Source organism: Myxocyprinus asiaticus, chromosome 5 (genome assembly GCF_019703515.2).
Source record: "Myxocyprinus asiaticus isolate MX2 ecotype Aquarium Trade chromosome 5, UBuf_Myxa_2, whole genome shotgun sequence".
Classification (NCBI taxonomy): domain Eukaryota; kingdom Metazoa; phylum Chordata; class Actinopteri; order Cypriniformes; family Catostomidae; genus Myxocyprinus; species Myxocyprinus asiaticus.
Window position 1 is genome coordinate 20419623 of NC_059348.1, and position 26672 is coordinate 20446294.

General features: G+C 37.7%; 1 protein-coding gene across 20 annotated transcripts in view; it reads right to left on the reverse strand.

The window, feature by feature from the left end:
* Positions 1–26672, reverse strand: part of LOC127441476 (discs large homolog 1-like protein) — a 151817-nt gene that overhangs the window by 90675 nt on the left and 34470 nt on the right. Inside the window, exon 1 of one of the 20 annotated variants that reach the window (XM_051698964.1) lies at positions 9613–9900. The exons of the other annotated variants lie outside the window; for them this stretch is intronic. Within the exon in view, the coding sequence (XP_051554924.1) occupies positions 9613–9885 (273 nt within the window). The 5' untranslated portion in view covers positions 9886–9900. Of the gene's footprint in view, positions 1–9612; positions 9901–26672 lie in introns of those variants that run through there. 20 annotated transcript variants of the gene reach the window in all.

Here is a 26672-nt window from a genome sequence, read left to right on the forward strand (position 1 = left end):
ACAGTCTTCCCTGATGAGTGCATTAGGAGGAGGATCTCCTGGCAACCGCAACCACGACCACTCACTATTGAGTCATGACCCTCTGTGACTGAGATAGGCTGCTCACTATTCAATCTGGAGCTTTCCTGGGACACACCCGATACTCCAGCACTGAAGTCTTGAATACAAACTGACTATATTTCAACAAGCCTATAGTTTCTTTCTCTACATACTGTGCCAACATCTGCAGCATAAAATGAGGCCACTTAGTGGAATAAACTGGTTTATATGTAAATTTGTCAGTAAGATGAAATGCCCTAATTTATCCATCAACTCACAATAAGTCTGCCAGAACCAGAAACATCTATCATGATCTATAACTCTGCATTAAATTGAATGACATCAATTTGTTTCCATGTCTCAACCTCTGGATTCATATCCCAAGGTTACCAGATCCGGCCAGATCCACCTCCGTTCCTGCTTGGTGTCAGACTCCACTGCTATGTCTCTCTGAGTGATGACAACTAAATGCAGCCGGTGCTAGCCAGACATCACTTTAGTCTTTTACAATGGACTTCAGAGGATGAACTGATGCCAACTCCAACTGTAAGACATCGGATACTTCATATGCCACTGCCTGAACCTTGGATTTAGGATGGACCCCACAGAACCTCACCGAAATGACCTGCAGGATGAAATGCGATGCACCTCATTGATCTCTGCCTGCATCACCTTGGTCTAATGATGGACTACACTTTTGAAATGGAATACATAGACTATCAATTAATTTCCAACAGAAGTCTTCATCAGCCATCTAACAAAGGACAATGCATCAATGTGAACTTCTGCTGTTAATCCAGGATTTACTTCAAAGACATTAGTCATTAATCTTACAGTTCATTAAAAATCTTTTTTTTTTTTTAAACACTGGACCTTAACACTTAATTAGTTTACTTATCTTAAACCATGACCTGCACTGCACATAAATAACTAATATTGGCATTATATTCATGCTGGTTAGCCAGAGGGGAACTGGCCCCCACAGTGAGCCTGGTTTCTCCCAAGGTTTTCTCCATTAACCAACATCTTATGGAGTTTTGTGTTCCTTGCCACCATCGCCTTCAGCTTGCTCACAGGGGTTCTAAATACAATTATTATTTAATTGTTATACACAATTTACAATCATATTTAATCAAACTACAAAATGATCACTCTAAGTTTTAATAGATATTATGGATTCATTTTCTATTAAAGCATGATATTCTGTAAAGCTGCTTTGAAACTATGTGTGTTGTGAAAAGCGCTATACAAATAAAAATGACTTGACTTGCTCAAAAAGTACATTTACCCACAAGCTTTAATTTGATTAGATGAAACATAAAAAAAAGTTTAAGTGACCACAATTTAAAAAACAATTAAAAAGTTTGTGAGCCCACAAATAGAACTAGATTTTTATACTTTGTAAAACATTGTGAGTGGTGCTGGGCAATGCAAAAGTGTCCACCACAATGCTAGGGTGTTGTGGATGGTTGCCAAGGAGTTGTTATGCTGTTCTTCTGGTTCCAGAAGTAAAAATTCCATTCATTTTTTCCACAGACTAATTGATTTTCAAAGATAACTTATAAATTAGGGATGGGCATTTTGGTAATTTTGTCTACTCAAGCACTCAAAGTAATTATTCGAGGGAGGGCAGGGAGAGAGTATCTTGCCTCACTTATAGACTGTAATAATGTCGTCCAAGGGTCTTCAACAGGGGGTCCGCGGTTGTACCGCAGGGGGTCCGCAAATTATTGTTTGATCCACCATTGGTGGCATTTGTAATAATGACTCACTCGCACGCCAGCGACAGGAGTATGAATTATCGACATGTTGAAGTCCTTCGCAGCTGAATGCCAAATCTTAAAGTGTGACTAAACAGCGCTAGTCAGCAGCAGCGTGCAGCCCGGACAAATCCTTCACATGACCATGCCTATCACGATCCGCTCAATGCGCGACACACATCAGGTTCAGCAGCGCTGCAGCAGAGGGTCACGTAAGTAAACGCGTCTGCTTTGCGTTGGCCGTGCTGTGCGGTTGAGCAGATGTCAGCCTGCTTTCAGAACATTAGTGTACTTGCCTGGTGTAAATAGTTACCACTGAGATTATCAAGCTGGCATACAGGGTTCTTGACTTTCCAAACACACACAAGATGGTGACTCTCAAATCAACATAATAAAAAGGTGCACTCAGTCATTGTTTTCCTCATTACAAATTTTTACTCAATTAAATCAACAGTAATTTTAAAATGTATAAAATCGATCACTCACATAACCTTATAAAAGTTGTTTTATTCTGCATGGACAGGGTCTGTCTGTCTGTCTGTCTTTTTCTTTCTTTTTGGAGGTTTGGCACAGGGATTTACAGAGGAATTTAAAAATGTAACTTCATATCAAAAATGTTGCAGATCCCTGCTGTACATCCTTGCTGAAAAGACCAGATGTCATGAAGTATACATACGATAATTTGGTAGCCTACCATCCATGTTTTTATAGGCATAAAACACAGCACTCGGTTTTAAGACCCCTGACGTAATCTGTTACAGTAAGTACAAAAGATGGCATAATCAAAATATAAAGCATCATATTTTGTCATTATGTGAAGACTAGCTGGCCAATTCAATCAAAAAATGATAAGAATGCACATCTCCGCTCTTCATTCAGGTTACCGTAATAAGCTTAGTAAACATGCACCACTGTTTCTGAACTATGTATCCGCAAACCACATTTGCCGTGACTGGAGACGCCATTACCATCATGTTTTTAAAATATAGTGTTAAGTTGAAAATAGTTTTGAAGACCCTACGTTCTGTTACATTCAGCTGCGCTACAGTTGTTTGAAAGAGAGAGTCTGCCTTGTGTGTTTGCACCACTTCATATCGGACTTACAACTTGGAAATTCATGCGGAAACCTTCAGCTCTGATTTTGTGTGTGACGTCAAGCAAAATTGTCGGCACCAAGTGAGATTTACAGTCAATAATAAACCTTTACTTTTATTAAATAATATACTTTAATGAGTCAAAGTTTCTACATTACATGAAAATTAAACTTGTTCAGCAAACGTTTTCAGAGACAGATGTTCAAAACACTGCGAATTTAACTTTCTTTTGATTATCATAAACCTGTAGAACAAATGCTAACATTGCAGCATCATTTATCAGTTCAGGTGCTATGAGACGTCTCTGTTGACAATCAAGGTACCACTTAAATTCACAAAAATCACATGTAATCAATCTCAAAATTAAGAATGAGGCCCCTCTTTGACACATTTGTGTTTAGTTGTCACTGAATTTTGAATTTAGTGAAAAGTCGCACGTTTTCATTATCGATCATCATTTTCATGATCGATCATTGCTGTCACTTCCTTGTACTCGGGTACTCGTACCCATCCCCATTATAAACCTTTAAAGGCAGTCCTACCAAGAGCTCTGAGGTTGTTCATCGATGGTATATGACTTACAGTCATCCTTCCACATTATTTCAAATGCATTGTTTATAAATCATTTAAAAACAGAATTACTAGTGAACAACTACACTACCCATGGTCCAGAAAAAATAACCACCAATCAGAGAACCGTGGCCAACAAAGCCCACCAAACAAGTCCATCAGTGACCCCCACTTCCATGACGCACTGTGAATCATGCAACCGAGTCAGTCTCAAACATCACACAGTATATGTTTGTATATTTCAGTAAACTTAAAATATATTGTTTCTATATTTATATTCAACAACCTAAAAATCAACAGTTTTATATATTTCCATAAAACTGTTTTTTTTCCCCCGATTAAGTCATTCACAATGCTTCATGGGATTGTAGTTTGTGCCCTTGTGAAAGTACACAGTCTTCTATCTTTGTCTTTTTGTCTGACTTTCAAATATTTTTTGCTTCAAATCAAAGTTTGTATTGTTGTGATTTACCTCATAGCTGGTTGGTTTGGTTCATGGCTTTGAACTCTTTAATGAAGGATTCAATGAAAAGCCTATGAAAAAAAAAAAATAATGGGAAAAAACTTCAGGAACCCAGATGACTGAAAAAGTGGGCGGGCACTGTTGCACCATGTTGCTATGTGATTGCAAGGATGTTCTGGGTGGCTGTTAACTGGTCCCAGCCAATAGAGCCCACCCCCAAGTCTCTAAGATATTCTGGTCCCTAGATATGGCTCTGTGAAAGTGAATCAAATTAATGGGGCACCGCCTGATCTTGCTTTAATAAAATTTGTTGGTTGAAAAAAGTATAGTAGAGCAGAGACAAAAAGAGTGTACAACTGCCAAATGTAACCACATGCCAGATCAAGGCCAAAAGAGGCATTCATTCTACAATAAATGCTTAATTATAATTTTAATACATTTGTTTTATTTATTTATCACACATTATTCATTTGCACATATACAGTGAAATTCTTTTTTTCACATATCCCAGCTAAGCTGGGGTCAGAGCACAGGGTCAGCCATGATACGGTGCCCCTGGAGCAGATAGGGTCAAGGGCCTTGCTCAACACTTAATAGCATATCAAGCTTCCCACTAAACATGTTTTATAGTGAAAGAACTTGACGATTAGTACTTTCTTATTAGAGCAAGTGGCATTCATCATTTATCAGTTAACAATATGAAGAAATTAAGTTAGCAGTTAATGATAGTACTGTCTCTCTGAGGACTTCTCTAAATTACACTGGCATCCCACTTTCTAGAACATGAGCTCATCCTCAAGGATTAGGATGAAGAAATCCAGTAAACAGACCTCATCTTTTCTCCTCAACTATATAGGGAGGCATCCAGTGTAAATGATGAAACAATATGGGAGTTGATTTGAGCTTTGGAGATCTACTGTTTAAAATAGGCCTAATGTTGATGTATGTTCAACTTTCTTATTGTAGAGCTAAAAACACCATTACAAACATGAGCTACAAGTAAATGTACAAGTTTTAATATATGGGTTCTTACGGGGCCTGGGTAGCTCAGTGGTAAAATACGCTGGCTACCACCCCTGGAGTTCACTAGCTCGCTATTTCGCTAGTTCGAATTCCAGGGCGTGCTGAGTAACTCCAGCCAGGTCTCCTAAGCAACCAAATTGGCCCGGTTGCTAGGGAGGGTAGAGTCACATGGGGTAAACTCCTCATGGTCGCTATAATGTGGTTCGTTCTCGGTGGGGCGCGTGGTGAGTTGAGCGTGGTTGCCGCGGTGGGTGGCGTAAAGCCTCCACACGCACTGTGTCTCCGTGGCAATGCGCTTAACAAGCCACGTGATAAGATGCGCGGGTTGATGGTCTCAGACATGGAGGCAACTGAGATTCATCCTCCGCCACCCGGACTGAGGTGAATCACTACGCGACCACGAGGACTTAAAAAGCACACTGGGAATCGGGCATTCCAAATTGGGAGAAAAAGGGGAAAAATCCCCTAAAAAAAAACAATATGGGTTCTTAATTATATAATGCGACTCATCTCTTCATCAAATGAATTGCATTAAACGGCATTACAATTGTTGACAGAGAGTGTCCTGCAAATAAACAGGGTGACCATATGGTAATGTTGTAAAGCAGGGCTCCAGATAACAACAATAAATTACTTAGGAGCCTTTGTCTCCTTAACTGAAACATTAAGGAGCCAAATGGCTGTTTTTAGACGCCAAATCATATAATTGCTCGATTTAGATAGTTGTGTATGAGTCCCTCAACTGTCTTAAGTGTCAAAAGCTGGATCTCATATACACACACACACACACACACACACACACACACACACACACACACACACTTTTAATTATAAAGAAGCCCGAAATAGACATGGGACTCCTATTTTGAAATGTCTGCGCTCCCAGTTGTAAACACACTGACGGATGATTCACTGAGAAAGTGACTCTGATTCAAACTGCTAACCTGAGCTCCTGAGTTCACTTCACACCCTCAGTTCTTTTTGGGTGTTTCATGAAAAAGAGTCATTTGGTCATGATCTCTCGCGCATTCTGGGCTGTGAGGGGTTCAGAGCAAACGCTGGAGGAGCTGAACATGCAGCGCCAGTGGAGGCTTGAGCCCTGAATAGGTTCAGGGGGAGGGTGGTTCAAAGAGGAGCAGTCTCTGATCCAGTGTTTACAGTAGATGGCAGTAATGCACTATTTTAGCTTGCGAACCGCCATTAAAAAAGAAGAAAACTCTCTCGCGCTGGGTTTGCTGTTGCGTGCGATGCAGCGAGCTCATCACAACAGAACGGGTGAAAAGTGGCACGAGACACATTGGTGGTGCGTGCTCTAAAGATGTATTTAATAACTCAAGATTATATCTGTCGAAACCGCATATGGACACACAACACGATTGTCGATTTTAAATTATTGTCGCAATCAATTACTTTTGGTCGCATATGCGACCGTTTTAGTCGCAGTCTGGAGCCCTGTAAAGTGATGCTACTACATTGCACATGACTAAATCCTGATGCAAGCCGTCAGCTCCAATGCAAAAAGAGAATATGTCGGAAATGGTTTTAACAACAAAATCTGGGGTGACATGACATGACATTTAAGCAATCATCCCATCTGTGTGATCAGATGCTAAAACTGTGCTGTCATTCTGATCTAGAGAGCAGCATGCAGCAAAAGCCCCTTCCACTTAGCCATTCTACTCTCATATGTTGCCTTCATTGTCATCAATAAAATCTAATGAGTACAGAGAAATAGAAGCTAGTTTTCATCATGCTAAATTACATTTTGGATGTGATGGAAGTATCCCATATTTACCCAACCAAAGAAGGCTTCTTGGTGCCCTTTCACACATAACGCATTTTTGCATCCATCTGTTCTGTTTTTTACATTGTTTTTCTACGTAAAAACATGCACTGGTAGGGCATCTTTGATCATTGAATTAAGATGCTATGTCAAGTTAAAACAACTTCAACTTTTAAAAACATGTCTTGAGACACCTGCATTCTGTTCCATTAGTAGCGCTGTGTCTATTGTTTTTTAATGCAAAATGGCCCTCTGTCTGAATGGCCTCTTAGAAAGGAATGGTAAAGAGCACAAGAACAATTTTATAAGAAGTTGACCAAAGAAAGTGGACTGTACAAAAAGAGTTGTTACGGTAAGTGCATGTGCTCCTCCCAGCCTGGTCTCATGAAATTATGCGAGTAGAGAAAAATGTTTGCAAAACGTATTTTACATGGTGTTTGACACGTCTGGCTGCAGTTTGAAAGTGAAATGTCCAGCTGAGGGCACCAAAATCCAGTGAAATGAGGTTGTTTTCAGATGAGTTTTTGAAGGTGGATTTGGAGGTTTTAATGAGTAAAACGTTTGTCCCTAAACAAACATTTTACCCTAAACCTAACCAATAATGTTAAAATATAAATGAGACATTAAAAGACAACCGAGACCAACCAACGCCTAAACCCAATGGATAGTGTTTTAAAATGCATAAGCAAAATGAAAAGCATGTATTTTTATGTCGCTTCTATGACACTGTGGTGCCATGTTTCATCTTGCATTCTTGAGCGGTCTCGAACTGCAGTCTGCTGAGTTCAAAGTCCAGCGCTCTGCCATGTGAGCTAACGTGTAAGCTGATAACATTCGAATAAGTGCATATATGTAGGTGGGTATACTGTATAATACAAGTGTAAAAATAATTTGTTTTTCAAACGATGCTTTAGAGTAAAATTGTGTCTATATCACAACATAGCAGTGTATGAGTAACAGAGAGAAAAATAAGTGTTTATAAAGTCATAATCAGCTTTTGACCTTATGATTTGGGTGAATGTGAATAAAACACAGTTGTTGAAGCACCTCTTGTGCACATTTCATCTAGAAACTGCAATGATTTGTACCTGAAGACACCTATAACAAGTTTTGCAAAAATGTATATAGTCACGTTTTCACTTTGAGACCAGGTTGGTTCCTCTGTCTTAACGTTGAGAGATGTTGCACTGCTGATAAATTGGGCTTTATAGCTTGGTCTTGCATTGGTTAAATCAATGGATCACGGCAGAGAGAGTGAGAGAAAGAGACAGGGAGGCTACCAAAGCCATCATAAATACCCATCTCTCTTAAGAAACTAAAAATAGAAGCTGTATATTTAGCCAGTATGTTCTGGAACAAAGGACAATTGACTAAGAAATTTGTATTTACACGAACACCATCAGCACTCCAACAACTAGAACAGACTCCCTTGTACATCAATGTCTTACCGCTGTTTTCCCCTTTAGTTAAATCAGATACATTTTTGTTACAATTCATTGTAAATACAAATTGCCATACCTAAGCTGAGAGGACACGTACATGTATTTAAATCAGTGCTAGTGGGGACATCAAGTTTTTCTCACCCAATAAGTCTCTGATCCTTTTAAAACGTCTTCAGCAGCTAATAATACTGGCTGACATGTTACAATCATCCCATATGTAGGTTGTAGATTTTGGTACTATTTTCATGTCCAAATTCTGAAAAGAAATTTGGCTTTTTGTTTCAAACCAAATTTTGCCACGGTCAGTTTCATTTTTATATGACGTTAAGAAAACAGGATCTGGTAATTATTAAAATACATAATGATTTTGTAGCATTTTCAGGTTAGCACTTGAAGATAAAGAAATGGTTGAGAGAATTTACTCAATGAGTTCAAGCAAATTAATGTATTCTAATTGAACGTCAATCCCGAGCAGAGCAGATGACATGTAATCCTTTGGGCTGTGAATCAAGGATTTGAGAGGTTAATGCCATGGATCAAAGTGGCACGGGATGCCATACAGCAACATACAGACAGTAATCAAAACAGAGGCCAAAAGGGTCCTTGTTAAACACTGCCAAATGTTCTTTCAGTGACAGACTTTTGTGAGAGTTTTAGTAAGTGACTACACAATCATTTGAATAAATAATAAAAAGAAAATCATGGACATGTGTACGAAAAATGTATGAGAACATAGTTGGAGAGGCCGATCAAGATCCACCATAATGAGCCACTCCAAAACATCACTGATTTACAAAAGTAATAGTTTGACCTAAAATGCTGTAATCACGCCGTAAAACATAATGTGCAATAGTTCAGTATAAAAATAAATCAAGACGTTTCATACATGAGATTCTGGATAAGTGTACCCAATTACTCAATTGTTTGAACAGGAGATTCTTATGCTGTGTTAAAGCCAGAGCTAACGCATTACTGTGACAAACTCTCATTAAGGACTTAAGCTTTAACCTAAGCAAATACAATGAAATGTGTGCAATCTCCATCAGTGTACAGAGTGTGATTACTGGAGAGCAGAGAGTGTTAACTACAGTCAGAGCAGAGATAAGCCAATGAATGATTAAAATTGAAAGAGCTGTGAATATGGGAAAACACATCCCTGACATATGCACTGACAGCTCTTGGTTTAGTGTGCTCAAGGTGCCTTAATACCAGCAGTCAACACTTCCAACTACTAAACATGTTGCCAATGCAGGAGCTAAGACAACTCCTCTTATCTCATCAAGTTGATTATATATGTGCCTTGCAGTTTAGACTTGCTCTTTCTATTGATTTTTCCTAACAGCTGGTAAGAAGAAAGTGTTGGCAGCAAATCTTGGCAACACCTGGAGGTACAAGCTGTACAGACTCTCACAGGCTGTCATTTATCTCTGCCACTCACCTTGCATCCAAACATGAGCGAGATGGTACTGTTGGTACAGGCCACTTTGCAATGGCACAGCATGGGTGAGAAACAGTCCAACTTCTTGATGTTGGCTGACATTTTCTCGCTGCTATTGCAGCTGAGCCGCTCGGCTACCGAGGATCCGGATACTCGCCGCCGCGAGCGATACTTGCTCCTGCCCCTCCGGCCACAACCGGCTCCACCACATTCCCCTGCACCTCCTCCTCCTCCTGCCCCTCCACTGCTGCTGCTGCTCCCCGCTCTCACCATCCACCCTCATTCCTCGTCTCACTCCATCACACCAGGAAAGGGACAGCCAGTCTGTTTCCTTCATCCAGCGAGTTTTCCACACTCCCACCTCTCCGTCGCTACTGCTCCTTTCGTCTGCTCTCTCTCAGTCTCTTACTACTTCTGCTTCACTTGCTCACAACGAACAATCTCTTTCTTCTGCCGGTCTTCCACACTCCGTCCTTCTTCTTGACGAATGGTCTCACAGCTGTTTGTCAGGGTGGAGATGTTTACACAGAGGCCCCATAGGAGCCATGCTGTGTATGCAAGACAGTGTGTCTGTGTGTGTTTGTGAAGTCCAGCGTGTCTGTGTGCATATGTGAAGTCCAGCTTCAGTTCTTCTGGTTAAAGCTTCTTCATCACACCAGACAGCTGGCTCTTCTCCAAAAGAAAGATAAGAATGCCACAGTGAGCACAACGAGCAGAGAGTAGTGAGAAGAACAAGGGAAGAGGAGGATAGATGAGAGGGGAGGGGAGGGAGGGAGAGGACGCACAACTGTTACAGCTTGTGGGGTTTGTCACATGGGCTCCGTCAGAGAGGAGTTGAGTTGAGTCTCTCTCTCTCTCCATCTCATTCTCAGCGTGGGTGCTCGACGTCACCCAATACATTGAGGGAACTTTAAAAAAATCTAAAGCAGTTATCAGTGAGACAGAAAATAACCATCCTCAGGGCACATAGCCCAACATGGAGGAGGAACAATAATGGAGTGACTTCCTGCACGTTTACATGGAGGAGAGAAAAGGGGCAAAAGGGAGGTGGAGCTCTGAGACCAGCCAATAAGACAACAGAATGTCATTGGCAGCTGACTGGACAGTCATTCTGTGACCTTTTGAGAATGGTGCCATTTCTTCACAGAATCCATACAATATGGAGAAAGTGGCCTATGACAGCACCATACAGAGAGATACTTGAGCTCATTTAAGTCCATTATTCCTGTAATGTATCTCCAGGTACAAATCGCTTCAGTTTCTAGATGAAATGAGCACAAGAGGCACTTCAACAACTGTGTTTTATTCACATTCACCAATTGCAATCTCTATTATGGTCCCGTGGAACAGTCATACAGGACGAAACGGGTCATTGAGCAATAAGGGCCAGTAATGTGGGGGAGGGTCTCCAATGACAAAGATCTCTCCAATGACTTTGCTTGAGGTAAATTTTAAATCAGCAGTCAAGCTTACAGGGATATAGCAAAATACTGACATTAACACTATTTTAATCCTTACCGTTAATGAGATCCTTCTCATACAAATAGTGCCCTATGATTTCCGCAATGCGGAAAACACGGACGCAGAATCCAGTCATAAAAACGGAATTAACTATTATACATGGAATGTCACGGAATTTGACATATTTGGGATAAAGTGAATGTATAAATGCACAATTAATCAAAATTAAAATCGTTATATGTCCTGGTGTGATGATTAAACCACAAAAGGCTGAGATGTAATTAAACAAATAACATATATAATGTCTTGCTGAGCTGCGTGCTTAAACATTAAGTGAATGTGAGAAGCCAATGCTTACACACCAACCGTATCATTCACATCACGTTCGCTCTGTGTTTGTATAAATGACAAAGAGCAGAGCACTTTATTCACGCGTAGCTCATGCAGACTATATCTTTATACAAATAAATCATAGCCTTTTGCGATTTAATAAGCACATTAGCCCATATAGCAAACAGCTTTTCCAGAGGTAAGAAGTGAAGTCATCAAAAACATCCGGTTTTCCACCAAAACACCAAAATAAAAGCTCCATTTAAATAGACGTGTGAAAATGGAAAAAAAGGGACATAAATATTACTTCTGTACAGAAACATGTATAATTCAATGTAGTAATAGTAATAATAATATAATTAATAATTACGTTATATTTAAGCAATATCTCACAATTAAGAGTTTCATCACTGCTTTCATTAAAACTGTGATGCTCTACTGTGCAGCTCTGTTTTTGAAAAAATAAATTATATATATATATATATATATATATATATATATATAAATATTTATATATATATATATATATATATATATATATATATATATATATATATATATATATAAAAACACTCCAGTGTTGTGTTTTGGAATGCGCTGTGAGGATCAGTATACTGTAGCACTTCATTTGATAAAGATAATGCAATGGTATGTTGAAAAATAATTTCATTAAAATTCTATGAATTCATCTGATTAAACTGTTCTTTTAATAATAAAATGTAATTAAACTTTAAAACCCAGAATTTGGGGAAAACAAAACGGAAAACATAAAACGGAATTTAGAAAAAAATCAAACGGATTTCAAAGGGCCCTATACAATGCACCAACATCGCAATGTGCACATGGGGCTCAACAATAAGGATTTTCTTTTTTATGCTGGTTGGTATAGAAGTTCAGATTTTACTTTCCATGCAAATATTTTTGTTGGCCCCCAGCACAAACATATACATTTTATTTTTAGCAATATATTTGTGTCTCAGATATGAAGTTTAATAAAAAGTTAAATGATTTATTAACCTATCACGTTTCTAATAAGGTTGCTCCGATCGTTCAGCCACCGATCGGTATCGGCCGATATTCACATCCTATGACTCGATCGGTGATCAGTAATTTGGCCGATCGCATAAACCGATCGCTCATGTCGCAAAAGACACGCAGCTCCTGAAGACTTCAGCGTCACTGTCATGGCATCACGGAGAGTGGGGAATACTGGCATAGTGTTGTAAGACAACAAACCTGATTGAACAGTTACGAATGATGCAGTGGGAGAGGTATGGCGAATATGAAATGTTTGTGTACTGTGCTGTTAATGTGGCGTTTCACACGCGACAAGGCAAAGGGAAAACAGCGCAAGCTGTGAAACTGTCCTTTTTATCGTTAATGGCGGCAACTTCTCAGTCTCCCCCAGCGTCAGACATAGGCATCTCAGTAATAACGTGAGTTACAAAGATTTGGTATAATTCAAACATCTTTATTAAATATCTCCTGATTAAATGTTATTAACAATTGTAGGACCCGTAGAGTCCGAAAACATGCGCTCTTTCTCCAATTTCCTTTCATCTCAGAGCGCGTGTTCCCTCATTAAAGTTTAAGCAGCAACAAGTGAAAAATGAACTATTACCACAATCATCCAACTAAATGAAAAGGCAATACAAAATTGTTTTTTATAAATATAATAATTCTTTATATACTATTAAGATACCATAATACACCGATCAGCCACAACGTTAAACCCACCTGCCTAATATTGTGTAGGTCCCCCCTCGTGCCACCAAATCAGCACCAACCCAGATCTCAGAATAGCATTCTGAGGGTACGTTTACACGACAATTATGTTCTAAAAACGGAAAAGTTTTTCCTTTGCGCTTTTGAAAAGTTTCGCGTACAGACAACAACGTTGTCAAAACGATCCCCGTTCACACGGATCTGCGAAAATGACTAAAAACGCTGTATTATGCATGCCAGGCCAGTAGTTGCGACGTTTCTTTACAAAGTGACACTATGTGCCTGCACACATAAGCATTCTTCCACAGAGCGGTGAATACAAACAATGAAGATGGAGAAAGCAGAGCAATTTTGTCTGGACGGACGATGAGGTTGCTTTATTACTACAATTACTTTGCTAGAGAAATGTCAATAAACTCAAAATCTTGAGCAGCACAAACACAGCCATGTAGTCCGCCATTGCAGTTTTGAATGTCTCGCGCGTTGTTTTTAAGTACTCAAGCGCATGCCTATAGACTGAACTCTCAAGATTATTCAATAAACTCTGCTCATTTTTACCATCACTTCGTCTCCTGCCTTCTTCTGTATTCCCCCTGCTGACTCTTGGGCTGGTAGGAGAGTAAGTTAACACAAGCTGTTGATGTTGACTGGTTTTGGGTATCAGACAAAACTCTGATATATGGATATCTTCTGATGGAGAGAGAGAGGTCTTGTGTACACTGGATCTAACATGCATTTTCACTGCCTCATGTTTTCATATTCTAAGCATATCATTGAAAACTGTACATGGCATCACATCTCTGTCTATAGGCTATATACATAAGCGGTGGGTGAATGAATTGCAGGATAAAGGTACATAAAATAAAATTACATAAATAAATAACATTTAAATTACAAATACATTTTTCCCATCTGAATCCATACATTAATTTCAAGATTTTCAAATTGCAGGTTCTGCCTACTGTACAATGTACACAATCCATACAAAACACTCCAAATGAATAAATTGTTGATTATTGTTATTTGCACAGACATCAGTATTCATATTGATAATTATACATCTCAAATTGATGCCTATCAATCCATCATTCTTTATATAACACGTAATACGTGTGCAAAAATTCGCGTTTTTGTATGTTTACACGGAGACGATAACGGCATCGTTTTCAAAAACTTGCACTTTGAAACCCATTTTCAAAAGTTTGCGTTTTCAGGCCCCAAAATGCCGTTGTTGTGTAAACGAACAGCCAAAATGCATATAAAGTTTTCAGTTTTTAGTTGAAAACATTGTCGTGTAAATGGCCCCTGAGATTAAATTCTTCTCATCACAATTGCACAGATAGGTCATCTGAGTTACCATAGACTTTGGCCAGACTGGTTCAAACTGACATTCTCTGTTGACTTCTCTCATCAACAAGGCATTTTCATCTGCAGAACTGCCGCTCACTGGATGTTTTTTGTTTTTGGCACCATTCGGAGTAAATTCTAGAGACTGTTGTGCATGAAAATCCCAGGAAATCAGCAGTTACAGAAATACTCAAACCAGCCCGTCTGGCACCAACAATCATCCATGCAATTATCTAATCAGCCAATCGTGTGGCAGCAGTGCAGTGCATAAAATCATGCAGATATGTGTCAGGAGCTTCAGTTAATGTTCACATCAACCATGAGATGCGGGTTGGCGAAGTTTTGGTGGCAAGAGGGGGACCTACACAATATTAGGCAGGTGGTTTTAATGTTGTGGCTGATCGGTATATAATGTATAAAATATAAATGCAAAAATAAAATAGAAATAAAATAAGGAATAATAATTATATGAAATAATGACAATGAATAAACAACAACAAATGTCACATTAATTTTAATATACCTATGGGATGGGTTATCAGTTTGTCTTCAGTTTGACACTAAGCTTCATTTTTTATAGGGCTATCTATCTTAATATAGAGAATATTTTGTTAGACTATCCTTGTTTTAAAAAAAGCTGCTTTAATAAGTCTTTTAAACTTTTAAACTTTTATTGGCAAAGTGATATTACTGGGAAGAGGAAAATTCAATTAATAGTGACAGTGTGTAGAAAGCTTACATATAATCAGTTATGACAGAGATCCCGATAAAAGGTGAAATGAACGGTATCAGTATCGGACAATCAGGTGACGAGTATATCGTTGATCGATATCTGCTGTAAAAATCCTGTTCAGAGCATCCCTTGTTTCTAATTTGCAATATTTGCTGGAAACCATACAGCAATGTAACTCCATGACAGCTATAAATTCATGAACAAACGTTTTCTGGATAATGATGCCATACAATCCAAAACATTACTCATCACTGTTACAAATCATTCTTGCAATTTTGAGAGAACCTCATCTGTTAGCCAGCTAGATAATGTTACCATTGTAGCATATCAAAATGAGCAGAATTTGCAACAACAATGTTCAATACATTACAGAAAACCAAACGTTAAGTTTGCAAGGCATTAAAAACACGTTTAACCCTCTGGGGTCGACGGACGCGCCCTGCTCGATTTTTTTCCGCATAACAGCGGAAACAACTTTAAATACTCCGTCATTTTTGGGTATACAGATAAGTGTAAGACATCATTAGAAACTATGAAGGGTCTACTTTTATTTGTGTACACTCACAATAACAACAAAACCTTGTGCTTTTGTAAAATAAAGAAAATAAACAGGGTGCGCTTTCAGCCGTCTCGGTCTCCGCGAACATCTTTCTGAAACACGTCACAAAAATGAACTGAAACTATGCGAATATTTATCAGACAAACATGAAACATATGTCTAAAGAAAGCTTAACATGTCTACTTTTAAATAAAACAATTCAAATTTAAAACAAATATTCTCCTGCAATGTAATCTGTATGAAACAAAGCGATGTACAGTTTCTCCTGGCTCAGCTAATTATCGCTAATGTGATCACACCCACCAACAGAGTGCGCTATTCATACGGTAATATACTTTGGAATATATATGCAATAATAGTTTTCAACTTTCTTTTAGGAATGTGGCTGCATCACTCTCGACTTCACCTGCCATTCGCACTAGGAGGGCACGCACTGCACAACACAAAACAATGAAGTGGTACCGAAAGATCTTTCTACACTTATTGGACATTGCTTCCACCAATGCTTTCATTATGCACAAAGAGCTAGGTGGTAACATGACCCACAGAGTTCATGGAACAGCTTATTGCAGAGCTCTGTGGTGTGTCACAGTACGTAGCACCAAAACAGACCAGTAGTGACCATGTACCGGTTCCAGGAGCCGAGCTAACATCAGATGCAAAGGATACTGACACTGTTGGTCGCCGGAAGTGCATGCTTTGCAAAGTACAGCACAGTAAAAGGCAGGTAAAACCTTGGAAATGCCAGGCATGTGATGTTCACTTGTGTGTTCAGTTGAACAGGAACTTTTGTCAAAAATGGCACAAAGACATGTAACTGTATTCTCAAATCTGTGTGCTGTGAACTGTTCACTTCAATGTTTACAATGCTTATGTGCAATACTATGTGAGCGAGTAGGCTACGCATATGTGGATGAGTGGGCTCATACAAACCATCCACCTTTGGTAATACTCTCGTCTCTCCCTATGTGCACTGGACACTTTAATTATTTTTCTTTCATCTTGCACTGTCCCTGTTTGCACTTTTGCCCTGAATGTCTCTTTTGCACTGTCTTTTGTACCGCTGCTCTATGTGTTGTTTCATGTGTAAATCTGTTCAACAAAGAATCCTGAAAAAAATTGTACACAACTGTTTTCAACACTGATAATAATAAATGTTTCTTGAGCAGTAAATCAGCATATTAGAATGACTTCTGAAGGATCATGTGACACTGAAGACTGCAGTAATTATGCTGAAAATTCAGCTTTGATCACAGGAATAAATTGCATTTTACAATATATTCAAATAGAAAACAGTTATTTTAAATTGTAAAAATATTTCACAGTATCACTGTTTTTGCTGTATTTTGGATCAAATAAATGCAGTCTTGGTGAGCAGAAGAGACTTCTTTTAAAAACATTAAAAAATCTTACCGATCTAAAACTCTTAAACGGTAGTGTAGGTCTAAAATGTTTAAGTCTTTATGTAAAGAAAATATATAGTCAGATTACTTCTTTTAACTTAAACTTGATTTTATGAATAAGCTACAAACAATACATTCAATCATTAAGTCTCCTCACATTCATTCTCTCTCAGGAGGGGTCTTTGTCTCCTCAGGTGTGAATCACATCAATATTCATGATCATCCACGCCTCCTCGCATATGGCCTTTCTAACACTAAAACTGTCTTACAAAAGTTAAATGACTATATTGTTTTGTATGAATGAGTGATCAGGATGGTTTTCACATCATTTTGTAGCAAAAACTCTAGGCTACAAGATCCAGTTCTCAAAAGTCTTGTGAACAAATATTTAGTACGTGTTATATGGCCTTATTTCAGTGACTTAATTTTAGTTTTTTCAAAAACCACGCATAAACGTTATTTTCTCAAATATACAAACATGTACATACATGTTGCTCACATATTATTGTAGCCCAGTTTGATCTGAATACAGTGTTATCAGACTTTAGCCATTAATATGTTTTTAAGCAACTGAAAAAAGCACAAATGTCAAGGCATGTCAAAACTTCTCCAGGGCCCAAAACACCCTCAGACCCCAGAGGGTAACAAGCAATGGCACATTTTCTCTATCGTGTTTTGCTCAAATTTGCAATTAAAAATTATAATATGTGACCAATTTTAACCCATTCGCACATGTGCATGAAGTGTTGTTGCAACAAAGAACATGTATATTGAGACGGATGTCTGCTTTGCTATTGCCAAATCTCAAGCATTCGAAATTTAGCAGGTTGCTGTCATCAGGGTCGCGGTAATATTCCTTTTATGCTCCATGCTCAAGAGTCGCATGAAAGCCTTCATGCAAAAAAGACAGTGGCTGAAATGGATACAATCAATAAAAATGCAAGATATTATTCAGTTACTCAGAGGTCTATTCGCAGTGTTAGGCAAGTTACTCAAAGTACGTCACTTCAAACTACTACTACTCTAAATATGTAATCAGATTATTGATTTTACACATTACTTCATTGGGGGAAAAAAAAAAAAAAAAAGAGTAAGCTTACTAATTACTTATAAGTTACTTTCTAAAACACTTTTCACAGAAAAAGCTTTGTTTTTCCAGCCAGCAAATTAAAAATAATGTCTAGCCTATATTTCCTCCTTGTTCACTGACTCGTTAGAGGGCACCCGCCTACACAAAACACAAACATGTACATATTCACATTTTAAATGTATTCTTCATTTACAATATTGTTTTAGAAATATGTTTAACCTAATTAAAAGTAATTAACTTAATTAAAAGTATCTGTATTCTAGTATTCTAATAAATCTACAATGTCATGGACCAAGCAACTTTTTGTTCTAAAAAGTAATTAGATTACAGTAATTGATTACTTGTAATGTGATGAAATTAATTTATTATTAAATAATTATTCAAATAAAAGTTTTATTCACTTACTTTTACAATAGCAGGAAATAAGGAAAAACATATGGTATTCTGTGGCTGTTGGGGAAAGAGCCCAATCAAGGAAATAATGAGGGTGTTACAGCACCATGATTTATCTTTAGAAGAATATTTATAGCAGTAAAAATATATCCTTATCGTTATATAAAAATTATATAGTAGTGTTAGTAGTAGTAAAATACAGGGCTCCTGATCATCTTCATCATGAAGATGCTTATGACACACTTCACTTTGAATAGCACAAACGTACATGGATATAATAAGCATTATTTTAGAATGCTATTTCTGTGGCAACACACAGAATTTCCTGCTAGTTCTCGCTTTTCAAGGCGCTGGGCTTAGAGTCACGAGTCTAAGTAAGAAAGGGCTTGAAGAACCGTGCTGTTTTTTTTTTTCTTCATTAACGGCATACTCTAATTTCAGCCAATAATTACTTATCTATGAAAGCTTACTAGATGCTCCTGCTGACCTCTTCCTCTAAGAGCGGGTTTAGTTCATTTATACGAATGAGAGCACTTCTGATGGTGGTTTAGTTTGATCAGGGTTTTTGAGAGCAAAGAGGGAAATACCCAAGCAGGACAGCACATTAACAGAGCTCCACAATTGCTAATGAGGAGAAGTGGACAGCAGAGATGCTTTGGAATAGTTTGACTTAAGAAAGTTGAAAATTAAATCATCCCCTCTATAGCTCCAGTCTATGATTCACTGATTTCTATTTTGAGTATTTCTTTAAAAAGCTGAAAATAAAGAACTACCTGAACCACTGGAATTGACAGTTTGTAAACGTGACTTTTTGAAAGTATAGGATTATGACCATTATAATTACCTTTACATCAGCATTTTATTTGGGCAGCTGTGATGGGTAATGTTGGCCAGATTTAATACTATTCTTGATTACATATCTATAAAGCCATGTACAGCTTGCATTCTGGCTTTCTGAAAAGCACTTTGAGATAGAGGCTGTTACTATGGTACAAATTGTTCTAACTGTTTGAGGGGGGTCTGCTTCATTACAAACAATTACACTAAATCATTTCATATTTTCAGCCAGTAATGAGCATGTAAACACTTCCTTTGAAACATAATTTAGCACACTTCTCACCATTTCTGCAGCACTGTAACACAGCTGGCTTAATATATACTCTCTATTCAAACCAATTTATTTGTAATGAAACTCTTATTTCTAAATAGTGAGTATGACACATTACAAAACCAATCATGGAGGTGTCTAATTGCAAACCTCCACATCCGTGGACTGTGTTGTAAGTCAGCACTATCTGCAGTAGTGGGCAACGAGTAAAAAATGCACATAGCTCCACCATGTGGACTATATCTACAGCACATGAATCTAATGACATGGGTTTTGTGTTTTGCATACAAGGCACAATTATTCCAACAGCACAAAGTTAAGCATTTCTCATAATAGATTCTGAACTACACAACTTTAATAGAGGTAAAGTGGTACTCATTTACTCTCCTTATTAGCTTGCTTTTAGAATTAACATTTGCAGTACACAGGATGCTGGGCATGACAGTAACAACCTTCATCTTCTCATATCATTTGGTTTTATTAATTATTTAAATCTTCAGTATGTAAATGCCATATAAATCATGGTGAGGAAACCAAATGAATGGAAAAGCCTTGTGTCCAATGACCAAACTAAAGAGCCATCAAACTATTTTGTTCAATCAAACAGACCATCCACAGAACAAAATTGTGGATGATTTGTCCAGGTTTGCTAATGTGAACAGAACCATGCTAACTCTAGGTTCTGTTAACACAAATACTGTTCAAATTAGAACAGCAATAGATTCTTAACAGATCTATATATGGACTGCTATTTTGCGTGCACTGACAGCACTGAAAGCAAGCTGTGATCAAAGTACAAGTGTCATCTTTTCTTTCATTACCTCACCTCTGACCTCTTGGGGTACTGCATTTAAACCCAAGGATCACATGGTTATTTTTTTTTTTTAATGTATTTTTTTTTTTATTTTTTTTTTTTTTTTTGCTCAACTGGATGATGTTCCAAGAGTCTACAGTATTTTCCTGGTTTATATGAACATGTAACTGAAGTTAGGTCACAAATGACGGGTCTTGTTTGTCAGAATCACTGATATATATATATATATATATATATACACACCGATCAGCCACAACATTAAAACCACCTGCCTAATATTGTGTAGGCCCCCCTCGTGCTGCCAAAATAGCACAAACCCGCATCTCAGAATAGCATTCTCACCACAATTGTACAGAGCGGTTATCTGAGTTACCATAGACTTTGTCAATTCAAACCAGTCTGGCTATTCTCTGTTGACCTCTTTCGTCAACAAGGCATTTCCATCCACAGAACTGCCGCTCACTGGATGTTTTTGGCACCATTCAGAGTAAATTCTAGAGACTGTGCGTGAAAATCTCAGGAGATCAGCAGTTACAGAAATACTCAAACCTGCCCGTCTGGCACCAACAGTCATCCATGCGATTATCTAATCAGCCAATCATGTGGTAGCAGTGCAGTGCATAAAATCATCCAGATACGGGTCAGGAGCTTCAGTTAATGTTCACATCAACCATCAGAATGGGGAAAAAATGTGATCTCATGATTGTTGGTGCCAGATGGCTGGTTTGAGTATTTCTGTAACTGCTGATCTCCTGGGATTTTCACACACAACAGTCTCTAGAATTTACTCCGAATGGTGCCAAAAACAAAAAACATCCAGTGAGTGGCAGTTCTGTGGACGGAAATGACTTGTTGATGAGAGAGGTCAACGGAGAATGTCCAGAATGGTTCGAACTGACAAAGTCTACGGTAACTCAGATAACTGCTCTGTACAACTGTTGTGAGAAATCTATTCTGAGATGCAGGTTGGTGCTGTTTTGGCGGCACGAGGGGGACCTACACAATATTAGGCAGGTGGTTTAAATGTTGTGGCTGATCGGTGTAGAACAGCTTTGGTTTGCGTGTGTCCCTATCTGCGCGTCCGCTGTGCATGTGATAGAGGGAGAGAGAGTGTGCGCTCTTATTCAAGTGACTGCAAGAACAAGGCACTTTTTGATAAAAACATAAAACAAGTAACTCTGAACAAACACTTCGATGTTCACAACAAATAAGTCTCAAAATGTCTGTTTGTATTTTACCTAAGTTTCAGTGAACTTGTTTACATTCAGCTGATCTGTTCACTGAATACTGTCTGATATAGATACACATAACTCGCTCAGCCTTTCAAAAAACAGGAAATATTCACGACTTTAAATAAATAAATAAATACATGTGTATGGCATTTGCGTTGTAGCAATGTACATGCAGATTTCAGATATAAAATCGCTGATTGAATGACTAATGTTTACTCGCTGAAATGAGATGATTTCCAATTAAGTCAATAGGGACATTAGAATGTTTGGGCATTATGCAATATGGCAGCACAGTGGCTTCACTGTTATGATGTCATTGGCAATCCAGTTCTATATGTATATATCAGTGGTCAGAATAATTTCAATGAGTCCAAATGATTTAGAGCAGGGCTCTTCAACTACTGTCTTGCGGAGGCCAGATTATCCAGATGAAAACTTAGAGGGGGCCAAAATCTTTTCTGTATTTATCTTAGCTAACACTTTCATTGCAAGTATATAAAAAAATAAAAATAAATAAAATAAAAAAAAACACACCTTAATACAGTGCATTTATTTATATTAAAAAAGTCACAGTGTATACTGTATATTGAATTATAATTTTTTAAGTGTGGCTATAAATTCCTTCATAAGATCTGGCTGAAAAACAAACATGACTTTTACTCTTAACTAACAAATAATTTTTGATAAACTTTACTTTGAAAAAACAAAAAACAAAACATAATAATTGTAAAATTTTAGGGCTATTGTTTACAAATTATTAAAACTGAGGAGAAACATTTAGACCTGCTTAAACAAAATATCTCTCAAAATATCAACCCACATATGAAAACAATGGTCATATAAAAATGTCATCTTTACTTAAGAATGCATTTATATTAATTAATTATTATTATTATTATTATTTAATTTATTTTTTTAAAAAGAGAGATAAAATGTTTATTCTTCCATTTTCTCTATAAAGTATCATCTTTTTCAGTGAGGAATATATTGTGAATTTGCACACGATAGTCAGTGCAGGAGCCAGATTTTTGTGTAGGTAATCATTGGCAATAGAAGAACAAACTGAGTTGATGCTGTTTGTGATTGAGAGGGCTGACTCACAGCTGTATAGCACCAAATATAATCAGGATATTTGCAGATTCAGTTTCACGTTATCATTTTTTCCCGAAGCCCTACAGACCCTGAACAGATGAGACACGATCGTTTGACACTTCAAGAATAGTGAATAAAAGCAAACTTTTCAGCTAATTTTCTTTGAACATTCAGTTTTCATAATTGATTGCTTTTGTTGCCTAATGTGCATATGTGCTGACAACATTTCTGTCACAACTGCGGTGATCATTTTTTACATCTGTAGATTTGTCTGCACTCCACACAACTAAGCAATTTTTTATAAATACATCTGATTGAAAAAGATGCTATCAAATGCTCACCTAAACGGTGTGATCCATATTTAGCAAAGCAATATAACTAAACTATCACCAGAAAAGCTTAAACATGCGCTCCGGTCCGCACGACTGATGACAGCTGAATGCTGTTGCATGTGCCAATGAGCGTTGTTAAACTCACCGCTGATTGCTGAGGCTCACGCGTATGAATGCTGAGTTTGCACAAAGAGCGCTCTGGTATTTCAGATGGTGAGACAATTTGATCATAAATCAGTCGGAGGGCCAGACAAAGATGATTAGCGGGCCGCTAGTTGACTAGCCCTGATTTAGAGCATTCAATGCTTTCCTTGTTTCGAAAAATGCAGAGAAAGAACAATTATTTATTTCTAACTCTGATCTACTAAAACATGTCAAATCAAAGCCATGAGAGACCACCACAATGAGAATGAACCCTCATTAATCCCCATGCTGTGGACTATGGGGATTACTTGTTCTCACTAAGACTTTGTGACCAGTAAGAAAGACATTGCAGTGGTCTCTGTGGAGGTGCCAGCATCTTCACGGCATGGATCACATAAGAGGACCCCTCGAACCCAATCAAACCCCAATGATACATAAAACAGGCCTCTGGTAAACAAAGCATAGGGGAGCTTCACTGTTTTTCAGGTCCTTCAGGCTCACAATGTATGTCAGCAGAAATGACTCTTTGAGATGGAGAAGTGGTTTACTCTGAGAGAAACATGACAGACACAGAGGTAGATATATGTGTATATACTGTGTGTGTGTTTGTGTGCGTGTCCAAAGTAATTAACTCTGTAAATAACTGCTGTAAATAACTAATAATTGTGATGTACTTGTAAAGAAAGTTTTAAAATTCTTGTCCTTGTTAAAACACCTAATGAAATGGTTTGATGAGCACAGATTTCTATCTTAACGTATTTCATTTTGAAAAAGTAAGCTGGGGCGGGGCATATTAAAGGGCTTGTCTCTTTTTTTAAATAGCCAATAGCCATTAGTTTACAACACACCGCCAAACCAAGCTTTGCTACTTGCTATAGTTGGTTGCAGGTGGCAATATGGGGAGGGGACGTTATCATTCTAGACTAGAGAGTATTTTGTAGGATACATTTTTTTTATATACGCCCCTGCAAGCAAGATGCATCATCTTTTTGCAATCAATATTTTTGAATAAGTTTCCTGGAAGGACTATTAAAAAAAAATTATACTAAATCATACCCAGAAATGATAACAGTCTCATCATTTACTCACCCTCATGTCATTCCAAAGCCATTTGACTTTCTTTCTTCTGCAGAATACAAAGATATTTTGAAGAATGTCTGAGCTGTTAGCATTAAATTAATTCACACGACTGGTGTGGAACACTCCAAATCTTATGAAGCGTTATGATCAAAATTTAACCAAAATTTAAAGGGGTCATGACAAACTCATTGTTCTTGTAATTTTATTATTTTCCCTGAGATCCACTTATAATTTTAATACATTTTGAACATGCTTTTTTTTTTTGTGAACGCAACAAAGAGAGCTAAGGCGGATGTCAAGACTTTAGTGAACAAGGACATTTGGGTCTGTTTCTCATCCAAACCAATCATATCATTTCAGAAGATATGGAATAACCACTTAAGTCTTGTTATGGGTTACTTTTATGCTACCTTTATGTCCTTTTTGGTGCTTGAAAGTTTTGATCCCCACAGGCATTGTATGGAAAAAAACAGCTCAGACATTCTTTAAAATTCCTTTTTTTGTGTTAAGCAGAAGAAAGACATGCGGGGTCTGGAACGGCATGAGTAAATGAGAAAATTTGAATTTTTGTGTGAACTATCCCTTTAAATGCATTTATCTACTAAAAGTTTATTGTCAGCACCATCTATAAATAGCCTCAAAGCTCACTTGCATGGGCTAAATGCCAATTTTGATTTCATGGGGTCTTGGGATGAACATATGACTTGGTGAGTCTCTGATCCACTTTTGTATTCAGTAGGATATAGCATGAATAGAATTAAGGCATGGGGGATACTTTTATCTGCATTCCCGATCGAATTGCACACAAAAGTATACTCAAAGTATACTCTTATGACTGCGAGTAAATACAATAGCATTTGATGCATGCACACTATGACTGCTTTGTTGTACTGTTTAGTGTTTAGTGTCAACTGCAGGCGCATGCAGCGACGAAGCGCACAGATTGTTCGTGTGCGGCCCAGATTTTCTTGACACACTTGCAATATGCAAAAAATATGTTCACGATATTTTTATTAAAAAATATATTGCGATATCCGACTACATCGTCAACCCCACTGCCCCCACGGCAGAGGGTGTATGTACCATATTTTCCAGAAATAAAGTTGCACCTGACTATAAGTTGCACCGGGTCAAAATCCCGTGGAGATCATTTTATTTTTAAAAAGCACATAAGTCGCATCTCTATATAAGTTGCACTGACAGAGGTTGCAAGAAAAAAGGCTTTAGGACCCAGGAGCACCTGTTTGAATTCTCTTAACAGGTTCAGATGTCAAATGCACTCCATGAAGATTACAGAACCTCAGAATGTACACATCGTATCACGGGAGAATTTGCTTTAAGTAATCGTGTGTAACTGTTTCTCATTTTCTTTTTGTGTTTCATAATAGAAATGCGACAAGACACATCTGTTTTTAACATCTGTAACACTATCCTGTGGACAAATAATCAGCTTTTAATCTGTGAGTAAAACAATATGCCTATTGTATTCTTTTCAATCATTAACATAAGCGACTGTGGGTATTTCTGATTTTTGCAATTAACCTGTTCACTGACTGAATGTTTTTACTGCGAGTGTGATGAAACGTCATTTTGTGGGCATGTGAGGACTAGAGTTTGTTACAACAATCATGTTATAATGGACAAAATATTTAAACTGGTTGCATAAAGTACTTTGTAAAGGCAAAATTTTCTGAATTAGCGACTTTAAAACACTTCTACCATCTCTATGACTGATGTTTTGATCTGTTTTGGTGCGCTTGTGTTTGACCAGCCAACATCAGTCACGTATAAATTATGTATAGAAGTCGCTTCAGACTATAAGTTGCAGGACCTTTCAGATGATGAAAACAAACTGTGACTTATTCAGCTCTGGAAAAAAATTAAGAGACCACTGCAAAATTATCAGTTTCTCTGGATTTACTATTTATAGGTGTGTGTTTGAAATTAAAAAAAAAAAAATTCATTCTATAAAGTACTGACAACATTTCTCCTAAATTCCAAATTTATTGGCAGAAAATGACAACTGGTCAAGATAACAAAAAAGATGCAGTGTTTTCAGACCTTGAATAATGCACAGAAAATGGTGTCGTATTCAGAAGAGGTTTTAAAATGAATTTTAGATGGATGTTTTTAAAACCTCCCTAACGTAAAACTTTTGCCTGAACCAAACCAATAGTGTTTTAAAATATAATGAGACAATTAAAAAATACATCCTTA